This window comes from Podarcis cretensis (genome assembly GCF_951804945.1).
Source record: "Podarcis cretensis genome assembly, chromosome: 7".
In the NCBI taxonomy this organism is placed as follows: Eukaryota; Metazoa; Chordata; class Lepidosauria; order Squamata; family Lacertidae; genus Podarcis; species Podarcis cretensis.
In genome coordinates, this window is record NC_137176.1 from 19,822,032 (window position 1) to 19,838,683 (window position 16,652).

The 16,652-nt window shown below is 42.9% G+C and overlaps 1 protein-coding gene across 5 annotated transcripts in view; it reads right to left on the bottom strand.

Annotated features, from left to right (window-relative positions):
* The window catches only part of CDH10 (cadherin 10), a 146,720-nt gene that overhangs the window by 31,858 nt on the left and 98,210 nt on the right, over window positions 1-16,652 (bottom strand). For all 5 annotated transcript variants that reach the window (XM_079984965.1, XM_079984964.1, XM_079984966.1 and 2 more), the window contains exons 3-5: window positions 14,319-14,613; window positions 3,646-3,765; window positions 2,254-2,421 (exon numbers count right to left, since the gene is read on the bottom strand). In XM_079984965.1, coding sequence (XP_079841091.1) covers window positions 2,254-2,421; window positions 3,646-3,765; window positions 14,319-14,613 — 583 coding nt within the window. The remainder of the gene's footprint in view (window positions 1-2,253; window positions 2,422-3,645; window positions 3,766-14,318; window positions 14,614-16,652) is intronic.

The window sequence follows — 16,652 nt, forward strand, 5'->3', positions numbered from 1 at the left end:
ACAATGGCTTCTCATGCAAAGTCATTGTATGATTAATAAAGGTGCAATTTCCTCCTTTGCACCCAATCACCCTATTCTGGAAAAGCCATTTTTGTCATATCTATTTCTTTAGTATGGAGTCTAGTGAAGAGCTTACAAATTAAAATAAATTTAAAAGTTTGTGTTGTTTAATCTAATCGGAGGAATTAATCTGCTGAGCATAGGAATTGTGGTGTTCTGTACGTTATCTTCTTTCTTTCTTTCTTTCCTCCTCCTCCTCCTCTTTCTTCTTCTTCTTCTTCTTCTTCTTCTTCTTCTTCTTCTTCTTCTTCTTTAAAAAAGCTTTTCAGCTGTAATCCAGCTTGGTGTTAGAACCGCTTTGGCCTAGTAAAAAGGTAAAGGTAAAGGACCCCTGACAGTTAAGTCCAGTCGCCAACGACTCTGGGGTTGCAGCTCTCATCTCACTTTACTGGCCAAGGGAGCCAATGTTTGTCCATAGGCAGTTTTTCTGGGTCATGTGGCCAGCATGACTAAGCTGCTTCTGGCGAACCAGAGCAACACACAGAAATGCCGTTTACCTTCCCGCCGGAGCGGTATCTATTTATCTAATTGCACTTTGACGTGCTTTCGAACTGCTAGGTTGGCAGGAGCTGGGACTGAGCAATGGGAGCTCACCCCATTGTGGGGATTTGAACTGCCGACTTTCCGATCGGCAAGCCCTAGGCTCAGTGGTTTAGACCACAGCGCCTAGTAAAAGGTAAAGGTAAAGGTACCCCTGCCCGTACGGGCCAGTCTTGACAGACTCTGGGGTTGTGCGCCCATCTCACTTAAGAGGCCAGGGGCCAGCGCTGTCCGGAGACACTTCCGGGTCACATGGCCAGCGTGACATCGCTGCTCTGGCCAGAGCCAGAGCCAGAGCCAGAGCCGCACACGGAAACGCCGTTTACCTTCCCGCTGGTAAGCGGTCCCTATTTATCTACTTGCACCCGGAGGTGCTTTCGAACTGCTAGGTTGGCAGGCGCTGGGACTGAGCAGCGGGAGCGCACCCCGCCGCAGGGATTCGAACTGCTGACCTTTCAATCGGCAAGCCCTAGGCGCTGAGGCTTTAACCCACAGCACCACCTGCGTCCCACACAGCGCCTAGTAATGATGCTCAAATTCAGGAGTCAGAAGTGAACTCTCCCTGCTTAGAAAAACAACAAGTCATTATTAACCAAGCCCCCAAATTTGGGTTTGGCTTGTAATGACCCATCTTGGTGCCAACACTCATTGTCATTCAATTGCAATTCTCCACTTTCCATGGCAAAGGACAGGGTTGTAGGAATGATAGGGAGAGCTAGTTTGGTGGGCTTCAGCAGCTTTCAAGACCTTGTCTTTTAAGGTATTGTTGGGTCTGGATAATTCTGAGTCTTCTCAGAAAGAGCTCGTTGCTTCTGGGGAGACCAGGAAATGGAGTTTCCAATGCCTCTCTACTTAACAGATTGACAGGTGTGAGTTTCTCAAGTTCTTCCATAGCAATTACCTCCAGCAGCAACCAGGCCTTACATATGCAGTTTCTGCACCGCCCGCCCCCCCATATCAACCCATTGGTGGGAAGGGCTTGGGTTCAGCTTCAAGGGCTTGATTTTTCCACACTTCCTTGGGGAAAGCTCTGATGTAAGATCCACAAACTCTTCCTGAGACCAGAAAGCATGGAAAAACTTCAACAAATTGCATTGCCATTGCAAACGGGCTTTTCCACCGGTACTCATGCCTCCATGATTTCAATAGGCTTAAAAAGCATATAACTGTGAAGTGAATAGCCTTATATTTACAAAGTTCCTTAGCTTTTTAAAAAGCAGCTTCTGCCCTCAGGTTAGATGTGTCCTGCTTCAGCATTTAATCAGGGAGTTCATTGTACTCGCCCCTTCCTCTTTTGTTTTGTTAATTCCATTGATGAAATTATTAATCTCCAGGTCGCAGCAAAGGATGGTGCATTCTTAATGCTCTGCTTATTTTCCACTCCCTTTCTTGATTCCCACCTTCACTCCAAATACCAAGAACTATTCTGGGGTTCCTGCAACTGTGACTGCTGCTGCCCCTCCCCCAAACAAGGATGTCCCTGTTTCATTTAATTTTTGTTTTTAATAACAGCGAATAAATCCGTGTATAAGCCTTGTGTTCGAGTGTGTGCCCCATAATCTAGGTTTGCTTTAAATTAAACCAGATGGCAGTCGCCTCACTCTTTTATTCTGATGCTTTTGTAGTACAGAAGGGCTATTAAAGGAAGCTTACTCTGGGGGAATCGAGGCGGATTGTCGTTGACATCAGTCAGGGTGATGTTGACTGTCGTGGTCCCTGATAATCCACCCATCTGGCCTCCCATGTCTTTTGCCTGAATGACAACTTGGTACTGCTCTCGGTTTTCCCTGTTCATATTTGGTAGAGCTGTCCTGATGATGCCTTGGAAGAAAACAAGCAAGCATTTGTTAACATTGCTGGCATTCACTTTGCACGGCAAGTCACACACACAAACAAACAAATAATGTACCCATTATAACATTGAGAGGGTATATTTTAAAATATCAGGAATAGTTCAGCAAAAGATTGGCCATCAGGGTGAGAGATCAAAAGCAAGACGTAGAGAAAAATCTATATATTAGTGGGTACAAAACTCTTTGCATGTATTATTATTATTATTATTATTATTATTATTATTATTATTATACTGCCTTTTAACCAAAGATCCTAGGGCAGTGTTTAACATTAAGAACATAATTCATGAAGCATAATTCATGCAATATTATTATTAGTAGTAGTGTTTCTTCGATTTATATAATGCCCTTTAACCAAAGATCCTAGGGCAGTGTTTAACAATAAGAACATAATTCAAGCAGCATAATTCATGCATTATTATTATTATTATTATTATTATTATTATTATTATTTCATTTTATATACTACCCTTTAACCAAAGATCCCAGGGCAGTGTTTAACATTAAGAACATAATTCATGCAGCATAATAATAAAAAAACATAATCATAAAATAATCATAATAACAGTCCCCACCCTGTGTTTAACAGGCCATAGCTTATTTAATGGCCGATGGCCTGGGTAGAGAGGAATGTTTTTGGCTGGCACGTAAAGACATGAAATGATGGCACCAAGCAGTCTCTTTGGAGAGAGCATTTCATTAATGGGGAGCCACCACACAAAATGCCTGTTCTCATGTTGTCACCCTCCAAACCTTTCAGGGAGGGGGGACGTATAAGCTAGAACAGTGGTACCCAACCACCGATCCGATTTACTAGTTTAGTAAATGCGGATGACATTTTACACAGGAGAGCATTAAAAAAAACCCCACTCCTTCCTTGCTTATAAATCTGAAGTGGTAGTCTAGAAATCTACCACCTCTCGCTGTATACTGTATATAAATTAGCTCTTATATTGCATCCCCTATATTTTTCCCCACCCCCTTTCTGTTTTCAAAGTAGAAAATTAATACATCCAGGATTTATTCAGATTGCAGTCATCAAATTTTCATTTTAACACTTCTCACACTTCCGAGTTTCTGAAGTTACCAGAATACGGCATGCAACTATAGGTACTCTGCTTCACTGAGTGACTGGAAAAAAGGCATTTGAGTCCTTCTTGAAATATAGAAAAATAGCAACAGCACCCCTGACCTGTTTCTGGCTCCACAGAGAAATATGGTTGGCCTTGAAGTATGCTATAGATGATTCTGGCACTGTTGCCATAGGAAGGGTCATCTGCATCAGTGGCTGTAACTTGCACAACAGAAGTACCTATTCAAATAAAACATAGTTCCATCATCTCGTATGCTGAAAGCATTATACACTGCATTCAAAGTAGCCCTATTAACAACTCCAATTTTCCGTTCTGCCTCTGGAATCTCTTGTCATAGAAGCCCACATTTTAAAACAAATAATCTTGGGTGGAGAGTCAAGGACATCTGGGTACCAATTTATATCATCAGTGCCTCTGCATGTTGCCTGGTGGGTCATGGACGCTCCAGAAATCCTCAAAACATGGAGGCTAGCAAAGGTCTAAATCAACACAGTTTTGAGCTGCAGGACTCAAGGTTACCCAGATGCCTCTCCCTGCATAAATTAACTCCTGAAACGCCCCCTCCTTGCATGAATTAGTTGAGTGCCACCAATTTCCCTTGTAAATGCTGAACAGAGTTTCAAGGCTGTATTTCATTTCACATTGACAAAAATATATCGTGGTGTGAGCAAAATAAAAATGGGTTCAGACACCACTGGTGGCAGACCATGGGGTCTCAAATTTCAGTGGTGTGCTGTGCAATACCAAATCTATACACACACACCCCGGCTTCTCACGATCCATTCTAAATAATAACTGTGGCAACTCTTGCAGTGCTCCTGAGCTTTGGCACCCAGTGTGACAGAACCGGCCATGCTCCCCTAAATCCACATATGATACCATCACCCGCATACAGAAAAGAAGGTTCTTGTTTTCAGTTCTAGGCAGTTTTCCCTGATTATAATATATAGGGGGGAACTCAGTCCTGAAGGAGCGTCTCCACCCCTATCGTTCAGCCTGGACACTGAGGTCCAGATCCAAGGGCCTTCTGGAGGTTCCCTCACTGCGAGAAGTGAGGTTACAGGGAACCAGGCAGAAGGCCTTCTCAATAGTGGTGCCCGCCCTGTGGAATGCCCTCCCATCAAATCTCAAGGAAATATACAACTATCTGACTTTCAGAAGACATCTGAAATCTGCCCTGTTTAGAGAAGTTTTTAATGTTTGATGTTTTATTGTGTTTTAATATTCTGTTGGGAGCCACCCAGAGTGGATGGGGAAACCCAGCCAGATGGACAGGGAATAATTAATAAATTATTATTATTATTTCTATTATTATTATTATGGCACCTCTTTTTCTAGAAAGATAGCACTTTTGGTATGTACTTTAGGCGTCCCTCTGCCTACAAAACTAGTATGTCACAGAGAATGCCAGGACACAAGTCTCTCCCTTCCCATGCTAGTTTCCTAGGTAGAGGATTTTTTAAAAATGATTTTGTACATTCAGTCATCTGCAGCCCCACCTGATGTCAGAAGTGGTAAAGGAATGTAGGGATCTGCCTTACCCTTGCATGCTCTCCAGATATTTGGGACTTCCATTGCTGACTGGAGCTGCAGTTGTAGCACAAAAGATCTAGAACCTACCAGGTTGGGGAAAGCTGACTTACAGTGCTCCAGAGGAGTCTCTCTTTTTTAGATCTGCCTATAGATACCCAGAACTGAACTTGGGGACCTTTTAGATGCAAAGCACATTCTCCAGCACTGATCTACAGTGACTTCTGCTGAAGGGCCTTATGCAAGTTAGCTACCTAAGCAAGACCCAAGCCATGATGATTCTGATGGAAAGACGTTGTGCCCCTCCTTTTGTTGTTCTTGCTATTCAGCAAGAATTAGCCTTCTAAATTCCAGCTCAAGGCTATCCACTTTTTCTCCATCATTTATACTGTGCCTTGTGAAATCACTGTTCGTGTTTCTTTAAAAGAAAACCTCTTCAGCATCTTCCTTGGAGGTTAATACAAAAGAAAAATGGGGCAGTATCTAAACGTTCCCAAATCCGCCGCTGGACAGTGCACCGTATTTCTTCCCTCTTACAATGACTGTGATTTTGCCTTATGTGGTAGAGTAGACATTTTAACGAGGAGATTGAATTAGTGGCCACAAATGTGAAGTTACCGTGCTAATGCTTGCATGTGTTTCTTTATATCCCCCTGTGGGATTTGAATGCTGAATCTAGTCTTTTCACGCATTATGTGACAGCAAATCTGGGTTTGCCAAAAGATTTTGCATTCAATAGGGAGCTGCAGCACATTCGGGCTCTCGGCTAAGTGTGCCTGTAAGGTAGATGGTTGTTTCAGTCACACATAAGTTTTGTGGGTATGAATCATCCCTCAGTCAGTCTCCAAGACTTTATTCTCATTGAAGAGAATGAGGCATCCCTTCCTCATGTGTAACCTTGTGTATACCTGCTGAGAAAGGTGCAGACATGGATGATGAGCTTTGCTCTTTTTATTGCACTTTGTGCCTATGTATGAAATATACTGAAGATCAGGTAATGTGCAGTTCCTTTATAAATAGTAGAAAACATTAATGAGATGCATATAGATGCTATTATTTTAAGTACAGTGCTACCTCGGTTTTTTAACATCTTGGAAGTCGAAAGTTTCAGTTTTCGAATGCTGATAACCTGGAAGTAAATGCTTCAGTTTTTGCGCAGGGGCCATGCTAATCTTCTCTGTATCGTTCCAATTTTAGTATATGTGCTGCCGAAGCGAGCACGTAAATGCTTCAGTTTTTGAATGCTTTTCGGAAGTCGAATGTATGTGCCACATGGTTTCCCTATTGAGTTTTCCATAAGTAAATGCTTCTGGAAGTAAATGCTTCGGTTTTCGAACGTTTCGGAAGTCAAACAGTCTTCTGGAATGGATTACATTCGAAAACCGAGGCACCACTGTATAGATTTAGAATTTGATTCAGAAGGTAAAAATAGTTGTTACTGCGGATGCAAGTGGCTACCAAAAACTATAGGCCCATGTCTCCTCCTTCTCTCTTCCTCTCTTTGTGGGATATGACATCATAGAATCATAGAGCTAGAAGGGACCCCTAGCGTCATCTAGTCCAACCCCCTGTGATGCAGGAATCTCAGCTAAAGCATCCATGACAGATGGCCCTCCAATATCTGTTTAAAAACCTCCAAGGAAGGAGAGTCCACAACCTCCAGAGGAAGACCATTCTACTGTCGAACAGCTCTTACTATCAGAAAGTTTTTCCTGTTGCTTAGTCGGAATCTCCTTTGTGTTTTCCTGCTTCCACTCCTCCTGGTTGATCTTTGTGGGTAAATTCAGTGATGGTACCACATCATATCTGACACATGGCCAGGGGAGCAGGGGGAGGAAAAGATGGAGGACTACTACTTTTGATGGCTCTTTTGTGTCTGAGGAAAGGCTGTGACTCAGTTGCAGAGCATGTGTTCTGCATGCAGAAGGTCACAGTTTAAACTCCTGGCATCTTTGAAATATTGTGTTTTAATTTTGCAACCTGCCTTGGGACCTTCCGGTGAAGGGCAAGCAATTAGTTAGTTAACAATATTGTCGGGGCAGGACTTTGGGGCAAATGTTCAGGGTTTCACTCATCACAATACACTAGGGCTGCCTTGTTTCAAACAGTGAAAATCCGGACAGAAAAGTTGTTGAGCTTTTTTGGCAAAGTTGTTGAGCTTCTTTAAGTTTTACCTAAAATCGCTGAGCTTTTTGGGCAAAATCGCAAAAGCAAAGGCCAGGAAATGGGGGGGGGGGGGAACGGAACTTCCAACATGGGCTGCCATGTGTCCAGGTGTTCCCAGACATTGGACTGATTTCCACCTCCACACTGCTGCCAACTGCACTATTCCAGATATGTCCAGACACATGGCAACCCTAAAATATGCAGGACTCCAAAAATAAAGCAGGACACTACACTCTGGGGAAGAAACCTCTGTAAAACAGGTAAATCTGAAGACTAAAATTACCTAACTGCATTGCCAAGTTCTGCTTATCCATCAGTCAATCTGCAATTGGTATTCAAGGTAGAAGGTATTTTTTCCTAAACTTTAGACTTGGGGTCTTTTGCAAAAAAGTCCTGAAACACTACCACTTGCCACCAGAACACTCACACTCTTGCTAGAGGCTCAGGCAAAGCACAGTTTCATTCATCGCCGATAAAATGATGGATAATTAAAGCAGGAGATGGGATTCAGTCTATTGAATTCGATAAGTTTGTAATGAATAATTTGGCCAGCTTTAAAGGCATGGTGGGTTCTTTGCTGTAGCTTCCTTGCCTTCCACTTTGCCGTGCTGAAATGTATGAGCTTCTAATCAGCTGGAAGACTTAATCCGTTCCAATCCATTTGAATACATTAAGGGCCTTTCCCTTCTGTTTCATCTCAACATTTAGCCGGTTTAGAAACTGCACAGCCTTCAAAGGCTTCTGAGGTACAATTAAAGCGAGCCCTGACTCACCCTTGCAGCACCACCCGGCTTGTTACTTTTCTGCTTATTATACTGTTACCTTTTTAGAAAAATCATTTTTATTCCTTGCCTTGCCAGGCAGTTTCTAATCCCTTTCAGTGGTGCACCCAATGCCCCATGCTTTGTAGATCAAATCTTTTGAAGAATCAACGAGTCCTTTAGCGATGCATCGGAGGATATCAGAAGCGTTTTGGGAAGCCAAACACATTGCAAGACACCATTTCCCACTTCTTCTTTTTCGTTTCGTTTTGTTTTTCTCAGTTCAGGAATAAGCTAAAATATTATTCTGGCTCACCAGGCAGGTACCTCTTAACACTCTTCCTCATATTTGCTGAAAGCAAATTCTACAGCACAATGTAACACTTTAGAAAGCTGAAGTGTACTACTAAGTTATGGAAGGAGGCGGGGGGGGGGGGTCAGAGCTTCCTAACACAGCACCTATTTTGCAAAGACAAGATCCCAGGATTCAGTCTCTGCAATTTATCTCAGCACCTGAAGGGGAGAATGGATTGCGTCCCATGAGGCAGCAGTGGTTGGTGGGAAATGACATTTTAAAACATTCTTCCCTGTGTTAAAAACTCTCTGAAACACCAGCGCAGGTGGGAAAGGGTTGGAACAGCATGTTTCTCTTGCTTCAATAGATTTCTAGATGCAGGAGGTGCATTCAGAACTTGAATCCCCGACTAGCAGGCTGAATTAGTGCAAGCCACATTGTAATTGTCACCTCATTTCCACCTCATTTTTCTCTCTCTCTGTGTGTGTTTGTGTGTATTTTGCCCAAGCTTAAGTCTTTCGAGCTTCCAGAACCAAATTACACAGGATGAGCAGGTATAATGACACAGAAACAGATACCTGGATGACACCACTGAAAACTGCAGATTGGGTGAGCGCCAAAAATATTTTTGAATGCTCTTTAAAATCAACAACACCTTGCATGCAGCAAGTGAGTATACATTAGACGGCCCTCTTTCTGGTGCAGCTAATACATGCAATAAACTTTCTTTAAAACAAAAATGGAAGAGCATTCGACAACTTGACACTCTGCCTGCAGACAGCAGCGCTACAGTGTCAAGAGTCTGTCACTTATTCTTATTTCCCTCCTTATTCTGCAAAATGGAGAGCTCTCAAAAAGATTCTTTCAGGTCATTCTTTAAATGAGATCCCTGTGGTAGTCTTCTTAATCCGACAGGAATGACTTCAAGTGTGGTGATCATAGCAGATAACTGCAAATGCAAAGGGGTGGGGTGGGGTGGGGTGGAAGGAGATGAATGCCCCAGGCCACTCCTGTAAAATGCAGAGTAAGTGTGTTTTAAGTCTGTTTGTTCTGCCTTAAGTGGCAGAGCAGTTTGCTGGGTGGAGAAGGGATGCACTGTGCTTGCATATTCCCCACTTCAGAGCAGTGCTGCAGTTCTGTAATTTTAAATTCTGGACCTAATGCTCCTGTTGGGAGGGGGCAGGGGTGCCAAACTGAATAAAATATCAGGGAGGGGGCATGTAAGCCCTACCCTATATAATTAATCATATGACACGGTGCACAAACACCACTTGAATGGCAATGCTCATTAACCTAGGAGTTGACTCCGATGCAAGAGGGGGGATATTCTCCTTAGATTGCAATGTGCATTATTTGTTCTCTGGTCCATAGATCAATATTGAAATATAATTGGAATTATTGTTTTTCAAATGAAATGTGATAGGTACATCAAATAAAACAAGGCTTTTAAAGGGAGGCTAAAGAGCATTCTAGAGATGGACAATAGGGAAGAACATGGGTACATCGTACCTCCCAAGTGCCCTGGGGAAAATGGGACAGCCCGGTTTTTCACGCAAGATCATAGCGGCCATTTGGGTGGCTTAACCTCACTCTCTTGCCCCAGAAAAGTGCTTTCTAGGGCTGAGAGCGAAGCACGGCTCCCAGAAGACACACATCCTAGTTTGGAGATTGAAAAAGTGGACAGTATGGGTACAGGTCCTACGTCTGAGTGGGCAAAGAACAGCAGGAGGTTATTAATGCCTTTGTAATTGGCCTTGCCATTTTAATTGTTTCATCTGAAGGCACATTAACTGTGGTAAGTGCTGCCCCTACTATTATGCAGGTTGAGGAAGGGTGCTTCAGGCAGCAGATTTTGGCCTAATGTTAAAGAGGTGAATGCTATCATTTATTTAGCAGACTACTTGTATTGCCATGGATTGGGACATTTTGAGTGGGATTCACCCCCCTCCCCATGCACCAAAGCATATTGGTCTGTCTCTGAAATGTGGTTTCACAGTTGCCAGTTTCCTTCCCCTGTAACTGGGCTGAATTCTTTTCAGAGAGGAAATATACAGTAAGCCCCATATATATATTGCATAAGCCAGAGTTTTTCAACCTTTCTGAGTCCATGGATCCCTTGACTAATTACCTTCTTCTTTCTGTGGCACCCCTGTGGGGCTCAGGAGCCCAGTTATGTCACCCCTTATCTGCAGACCCGACACTCTTTTTCGATCACCCTCCCTTGTGTAGTGTTCCCTCAGCCTCCTCTCCTCTTCCCTCTCTCTTGGGAGTCCTCCGAGCAGCCGAGGCTGCCAGACCTGGTCTCTGAACTGCCCCCCCACCCCAAAGAGAGGTGCCTCCTCACACTGCCCCACAGGGGCCTGGGAAGAGGTCGCTCTCATTCCCCTGGGGAGCTTGTAGCCAGGGCTGCTGCAAAAAACAGCTGTGCAAGCCTTGGGGGGCAGAGATGTGAGAGGGTATCAGAGGAGGGAGGGAAGGTAAGAGGGACAGAGGCACCCCTGACCATCATTCAAGGTACCCCAGGGTGCCACGCCACACTAATTGAAAACCACTGGCATAACACCATTAGTACCCCTCAATGCATAAGAGGATTGATAATATGTTTTGCTGTGGATTGTTTCTTAGTTGTGTGGCGGAGTGATAATATTCAAAGACCACTCGGGCAAATGAAGGAAGCATGATGGGTGCCCAGTTGAGAATAATTATTGCGGCTTTGTAAGCAGGAAGAAAGGACATATCATACTAATGATGGAGTGAACGAAAAAGCCCGAGGACCAAAAGTATGCGGTAGCTGCTATAAATAGTTGGTGGGACTTCTGAAGAGAAAGACAAAAGGAACGCTAGCTGAAAACGATGGCAGGATAACTGCTGCAAACCGCCTGTGAACCCAGAGGGAGGTCACACCTGTGTGAAGTTTGCATTGATATCCCTGAGGTAGGAGGGTGGAAGAGATTAGAGGGCCGAGGGACCAACGAGGAAGGATGACAGCAATCAGCAATGCTGAGAAACGTAGGTGGGGTAATTCATAGGATGAGCTGCTAAAGCCCAAAGATCCAAAAGTAAGAAAAAGGTGGGCAGAGAAATTAAAGACAGGGAATAAGTAGGTTAGGAGAGATGAATAGAAGGGACACAGTGAAAGAACAGCGAAGGATAAAAATCCTAAAGAGTTTTCAAAGCCGCAAAGTCTTTCATTGGCCTTAGCAAGTCAACAGAAAAGCCGTGGTGAAGATAACTCACCCAGAGATAATAAAAGAACGGGGGCGTTGTGTTGCAGCCAAGGAAGAAAAATTATATCCAATATATATTTCTCTACAAGTTGCTGCCGTATGAGAGACAAATTGCATTGTGGAGGGGGCTCCTCAAACCGGGGCTTAGACTAGAGCCTCTAGATCTTTTAATCCAGCCCTGAGACTCCCGGGATAATCACCGATTGTTTCATAGACAGTGGATTAATATTTAGGACATAAGTACTACTTGTTGAGTGATGAGACGAGAGAGAGAGTTAAACAGCTGGTGTGACAGGATCTTGTTAAGAATGCAACCGTAATGTGATGTGTTCCAAATGTAACGTGTTCCAAAACAACTGTGCCATGCTATACGGGACTCTCCGGAAACACAAGGACACACAACCTGCTTCCCATTTTAGTGCATAGAAATAAAATGAGACTTGTGAACTAGGGAGAATGGAGGAGAAATTCAGATTTGTTTGAATTTTAATGAGAAACTACCTAATTTGCACTTGTCAGATCAACATGTAAACCAAAACACAGCTGTCTTTTGAAATTCACACTTCTCTGAATTTTGGGATGTAGTTCTACAACTAAACAATGAGTACCAAAATCCATATACTTGGGGTAAGTGTGCATAGAAATGCATTATATTAGGGGAAATTGTTTGCAAAAGTGTGTGTATTAGTAAAAACTGCATAAAGAAATATGCACCAAAATGCTGACAATTTATCATGAGAATTTTAAAGCAATCAATCACAAATTGCTGCAGAAGTGTGGAGAACTGAATCGAAGATTGGAAAAGTGAGAAGCTGCAAGAAACCAAAATTGAGATTGTCCATACCTAATTATGACCCTTCCTCACACTGCTATTTATCTGGCAGACTCCTGAAATATTGGGATGCCAAGTTTGTGGCACATCATGAATTATTTGTTTTTAATCGGCCAGTTTGGATTTTTTGAGGGGTGAAATTGAATAGCATTGTGGCTGCCTGATGCTACATGTGACAAGCTATTCGTGGGAAGCAGCCATGTACAGATAGCTCAACTGGTAAAGCATGAGACCCCTGAATCTCAGGGTCATGGGTTTGAGTCCCACAATGGGCAAAGGATTCCTGCCCCTGCAGGAGGTTGGACTAGATGATTCTTGTGGCCTCTTCCAACTCTACAATTTGATGATCCTATGATCCTATGTCAAACAGATCCACTGATTTACTTGTAAATGCAGTTTCCATTCTTCAGGCACAGATTCATGATCTTGTATGCTTCTGAGAAACACCATTAGTTCAAAACCAAGTAAAACATATACAAAAAATGAACGAAGTTTACTTATATATGCAACAACTAATGGTGTAACAGTGCAAATCCATGAAAGCTCATTCAGAAGTAAGCCCCAGTAAGTTCAGTAGGGTTTACTCTCTACTAAGCAAGCTTGGGACTGTAGCCTAAGAAATCTAGTTTCCATCCACATTGCAACATGAAAGTGAATCTCCTTCCATGGAGCACACTCAATGTATATGGGAATCAAATTGAATGACTAGGCACCAGATTTGCTCTGTGACACAGATGTGCACCTGCAGCTATTCTCTGTGCACGGTTCCTAGTCCAGAATGGAAATCTGCACATCAAAGCTTGCTTCCACACATAGACTTGCTTTGCTGGGTCAGTGTGCACTAATTTGCCATTTATGTCTTGGTGATGGAGGTCTACTGAATTAAGGAGCATCCCAGTCCTACTTTCTGGGATGGCTAAAAGTGCACAGCTTGGATTTTACACCAGATAGCTAAGAACATTTTCTGTTGGGGAAAGGAACGGCTCATGCTTTTATGCTTGGGGTGTAATTGGTTGCGATGTTTGCAAATGGGGGATGAATATTCCTTCAGGTCAAATAATGTTTTAGAATCTTTGTTTTATGGCTTCCAATGGGTTGGTGCACTTCCTTCCCTACACATGCTATGGACATATTAGTGCAATGTATCTCAATCCTGATCCAGGAGTTTATGCTAGATTACCTTCCAGTTCTGTAATATGTGACAATAAAAGTTATATCCTAGTACTCTGGTATGTGCATTTATTCATTAGTAACCACTGTGGAGTGATGGATTCTCACTAAGTTTTAATCACAGTCGTTCTCCCAACTAGCTGTTTACTCTCAAATTATCCTCTGTTCCTTCACTTTTTATGGAGAATATAGATCACTGGGATACAAGCATTAGGCAGGGATCCATAATGGATATAAAATACATCACAACAGCAGCACTACTACCATAAGGATATGAAGTGTGTCCCCAAATGCACGTTTGGGTTAAAAGTGGATCCCAGATCCAAAAACATTGAAAACTATGGATCTAGATCTGTGGTTCCCAATGTGGGGCACATGCCCCACAGGGGGGCAATTTGATTTTTAAGGGAGGGCAATTTGATTTTTAAGGGGGGCAATGTGAGAATGAGTTATTAACAGTGAATGGCCTTTTAGGCTTCATCCACGTGAATAGGAGTCCATTTTTTGAATAATAAGAATTATATGTCATGGGGGGGGGGCATCAGGATTTTAGAGACGCTTAGGTGGGGCATGGCCCAAAAAAAGGTTGGGAACCACTGATCTAGATAATGCAGTTCCTCATTTCATTCAATTCCACTGTTTTTCCTTAAAAAGAAAAGAAAAGACCTAATTTATGGCATCTCCCCCGAAAAACGCAATTCCCACCCTGGCTGCCTGAATTTACAAGAACAGGACATATGTGGCACCTCACCTTTGCAGACATTTATTTCCATTTGAATGTAACACTCACCAACAACTGACATTTCAGGAACACTTGCAGTGTAAACTTCTTCAGGAAACGTTGGTTCATTGTCATTGATGTCATGGATTTTGATGACAAACTCTGATTCAGGCTCCACCGGCCTGAGTGTTCTCCTGTTAATAGCCTGGGCACGTAGGGTGTAGTAAGCTTTCTCTTCCCTGTCAATTCTTCGTGTGGCATGAATGTCACCTGTTCGCTCATCAATAACAAAAAGAGTGCCAGCTCCGTCTCCTGACAAAATGTACTTGAGGGACCCATCTCCTTTGTCTTGGTCTGAGTGAAGCTAGGGTTGGGTGGTCGGAGGAGAGAGAGAGAGAGAGAGAGAGAGAGAGAGAGAGAGAGAGAGAGGTGTTTAATAAAATGGGTCCACTTCTTCAGAAGACAGTGAGTTACACAAGGTGCTTCAAACAAAATATGCATTGACAAAACCAAGTCCCTTTCAATTTATGCTGACTCAATACATCACCATGTATGTGCGTAGAGCACTAAAATTCTCATTTCCCAATAATGCACAGAATATTCGTTAAGAGCTCAGCTCCCATGGCAGATTTTAGTTTCTCCGGCAACACCTGTTCCGTGCTGTGGAACATTTCTGTCACAAATCTTAAAGAAGAATTTTATGGTAATGCTGACCTTTTCTTCCCTTGGAAAAGAATCTATTAAACATTTACAACCTGCTGTGTTAGTTGTAAATTCTCTAAACAGATAAAGGACAAGGCGGGGTACGTGATAATTAAGAAATGCTGCATAACTAGTGCCGGAACTGCAAAATTTTTGAAAGAAAGCTTGTTATTTCTTCCCAAAGAGCAAATGGGGAACAAAATCTTATGGAGAATATTGCAGTCTCCCTAGGTGCTCTGCCTGTGATCTTAAGGTTAATATATTTCCTCGGCTTTCTCATTCACCAAACAATGCTATCTCCCAAAGAGCTGAAGCTGGCTAGTGATTCATAAAGCTGTTTCAAGTATGGTTGAACACATGTTCTGCATGCAGAATGTCCCAGCTTCCATCTCAGGCATTGCTTACTAACAGAATTCAGAGGGCAGAGCCAAGAGGACCAGGACCTGAGACCTTTCATTCCTACTAGACAATAGCAGTGTCTCCATCAGTATGGTCCTCCAGATTAATAATAATAATAATAATAATAATAATAATAATAATAATTTGTTTGTTTGTTTGTTTGTTTGTTTATATCTATCTCATCCATCTGGCTGGGTTTCCCCGGCCACTCTGGGTGGCTCTCAACAAAATATTATTAATAATAAAGTGATAAAACATCAAACATTAAAAACTTCCCTAAACAGGGTTCCCTTCAGGTGAAAAGTCAGATAGTTGCTTATTTCATTGACATCTGATGGGTGAGCGTTCCACAGGGTGGGCACTGCTACGGAGAAGACCCTCTGCCTGGTTCCCTGTAGCTTCACTTCTTGCCGTTACGGAACCGCCAGAAGGCCCTCAGCATTGGACCTCAGTGTCCAGGCAGAATGATCAGGGTGGAGATGCTCCTTCAGGGATACAGGGCCAAGGCCATTTAAAAGTCAGCACCAACACTTTGAATTGTGCTCGGAAATGTACTGGAAGCCAATGTAGGTCTTTCAGGACTGGTGTTATATGGTCTCGGTGGAGGCTCCCAGTCACCAGTCTAGCTGCCGCATTCTGGATTAGTTGTAGTTATATGTGATTAGACTTCACATCCCAACAGTCCTAGTCAGAATGAGCTTAGTTGTAATCTGAAAACAACTGGGGAGCCACAGGTTCCCTCTCCGGTCCATATAGACACATTTTATCTTACAAAGGAAGACAAATCCCCCTCCCTTTGTTATTCTTCTAACAGCTTGGTCAGACCTCACTTGGAGTACTGTGTCAAGTTTTGGGAAACACAGCTCAAGGATCCCAATAAAGTGGAACATGACCAGGGGATAGTGACAAAAACTGGTTAGGGGCCCAGAGTTTGAGTCCTATGAGGAAAAATTGAAAGGGGGGGAATATTATTCCTGGACAAGTGATTATTAAGAGGCAATATCATCTTCAAATATCTGAAGGTCTGCCACATAGATGTGGAAGCAGATTTGTTGTAAGTACCTCCATAGGGTAGGGCACAAACCAATCAGTTCAAATAACAAGAAAGCGGATTTAGAATAAGCATTTGGGGGGGAAACCTCCTACTTTGGTTAGAGGTTTCCAGTCAGATTCTGGATTACCTACTGGTAATAATATAGTAGTGAATTTCAAGGGGTTGAACCTAGAGAACTTTCTATCTCTGTCATTATTATTTATTTATTATTTATTTAATTTATTATTCCACCTACGGGCCTGATCTGG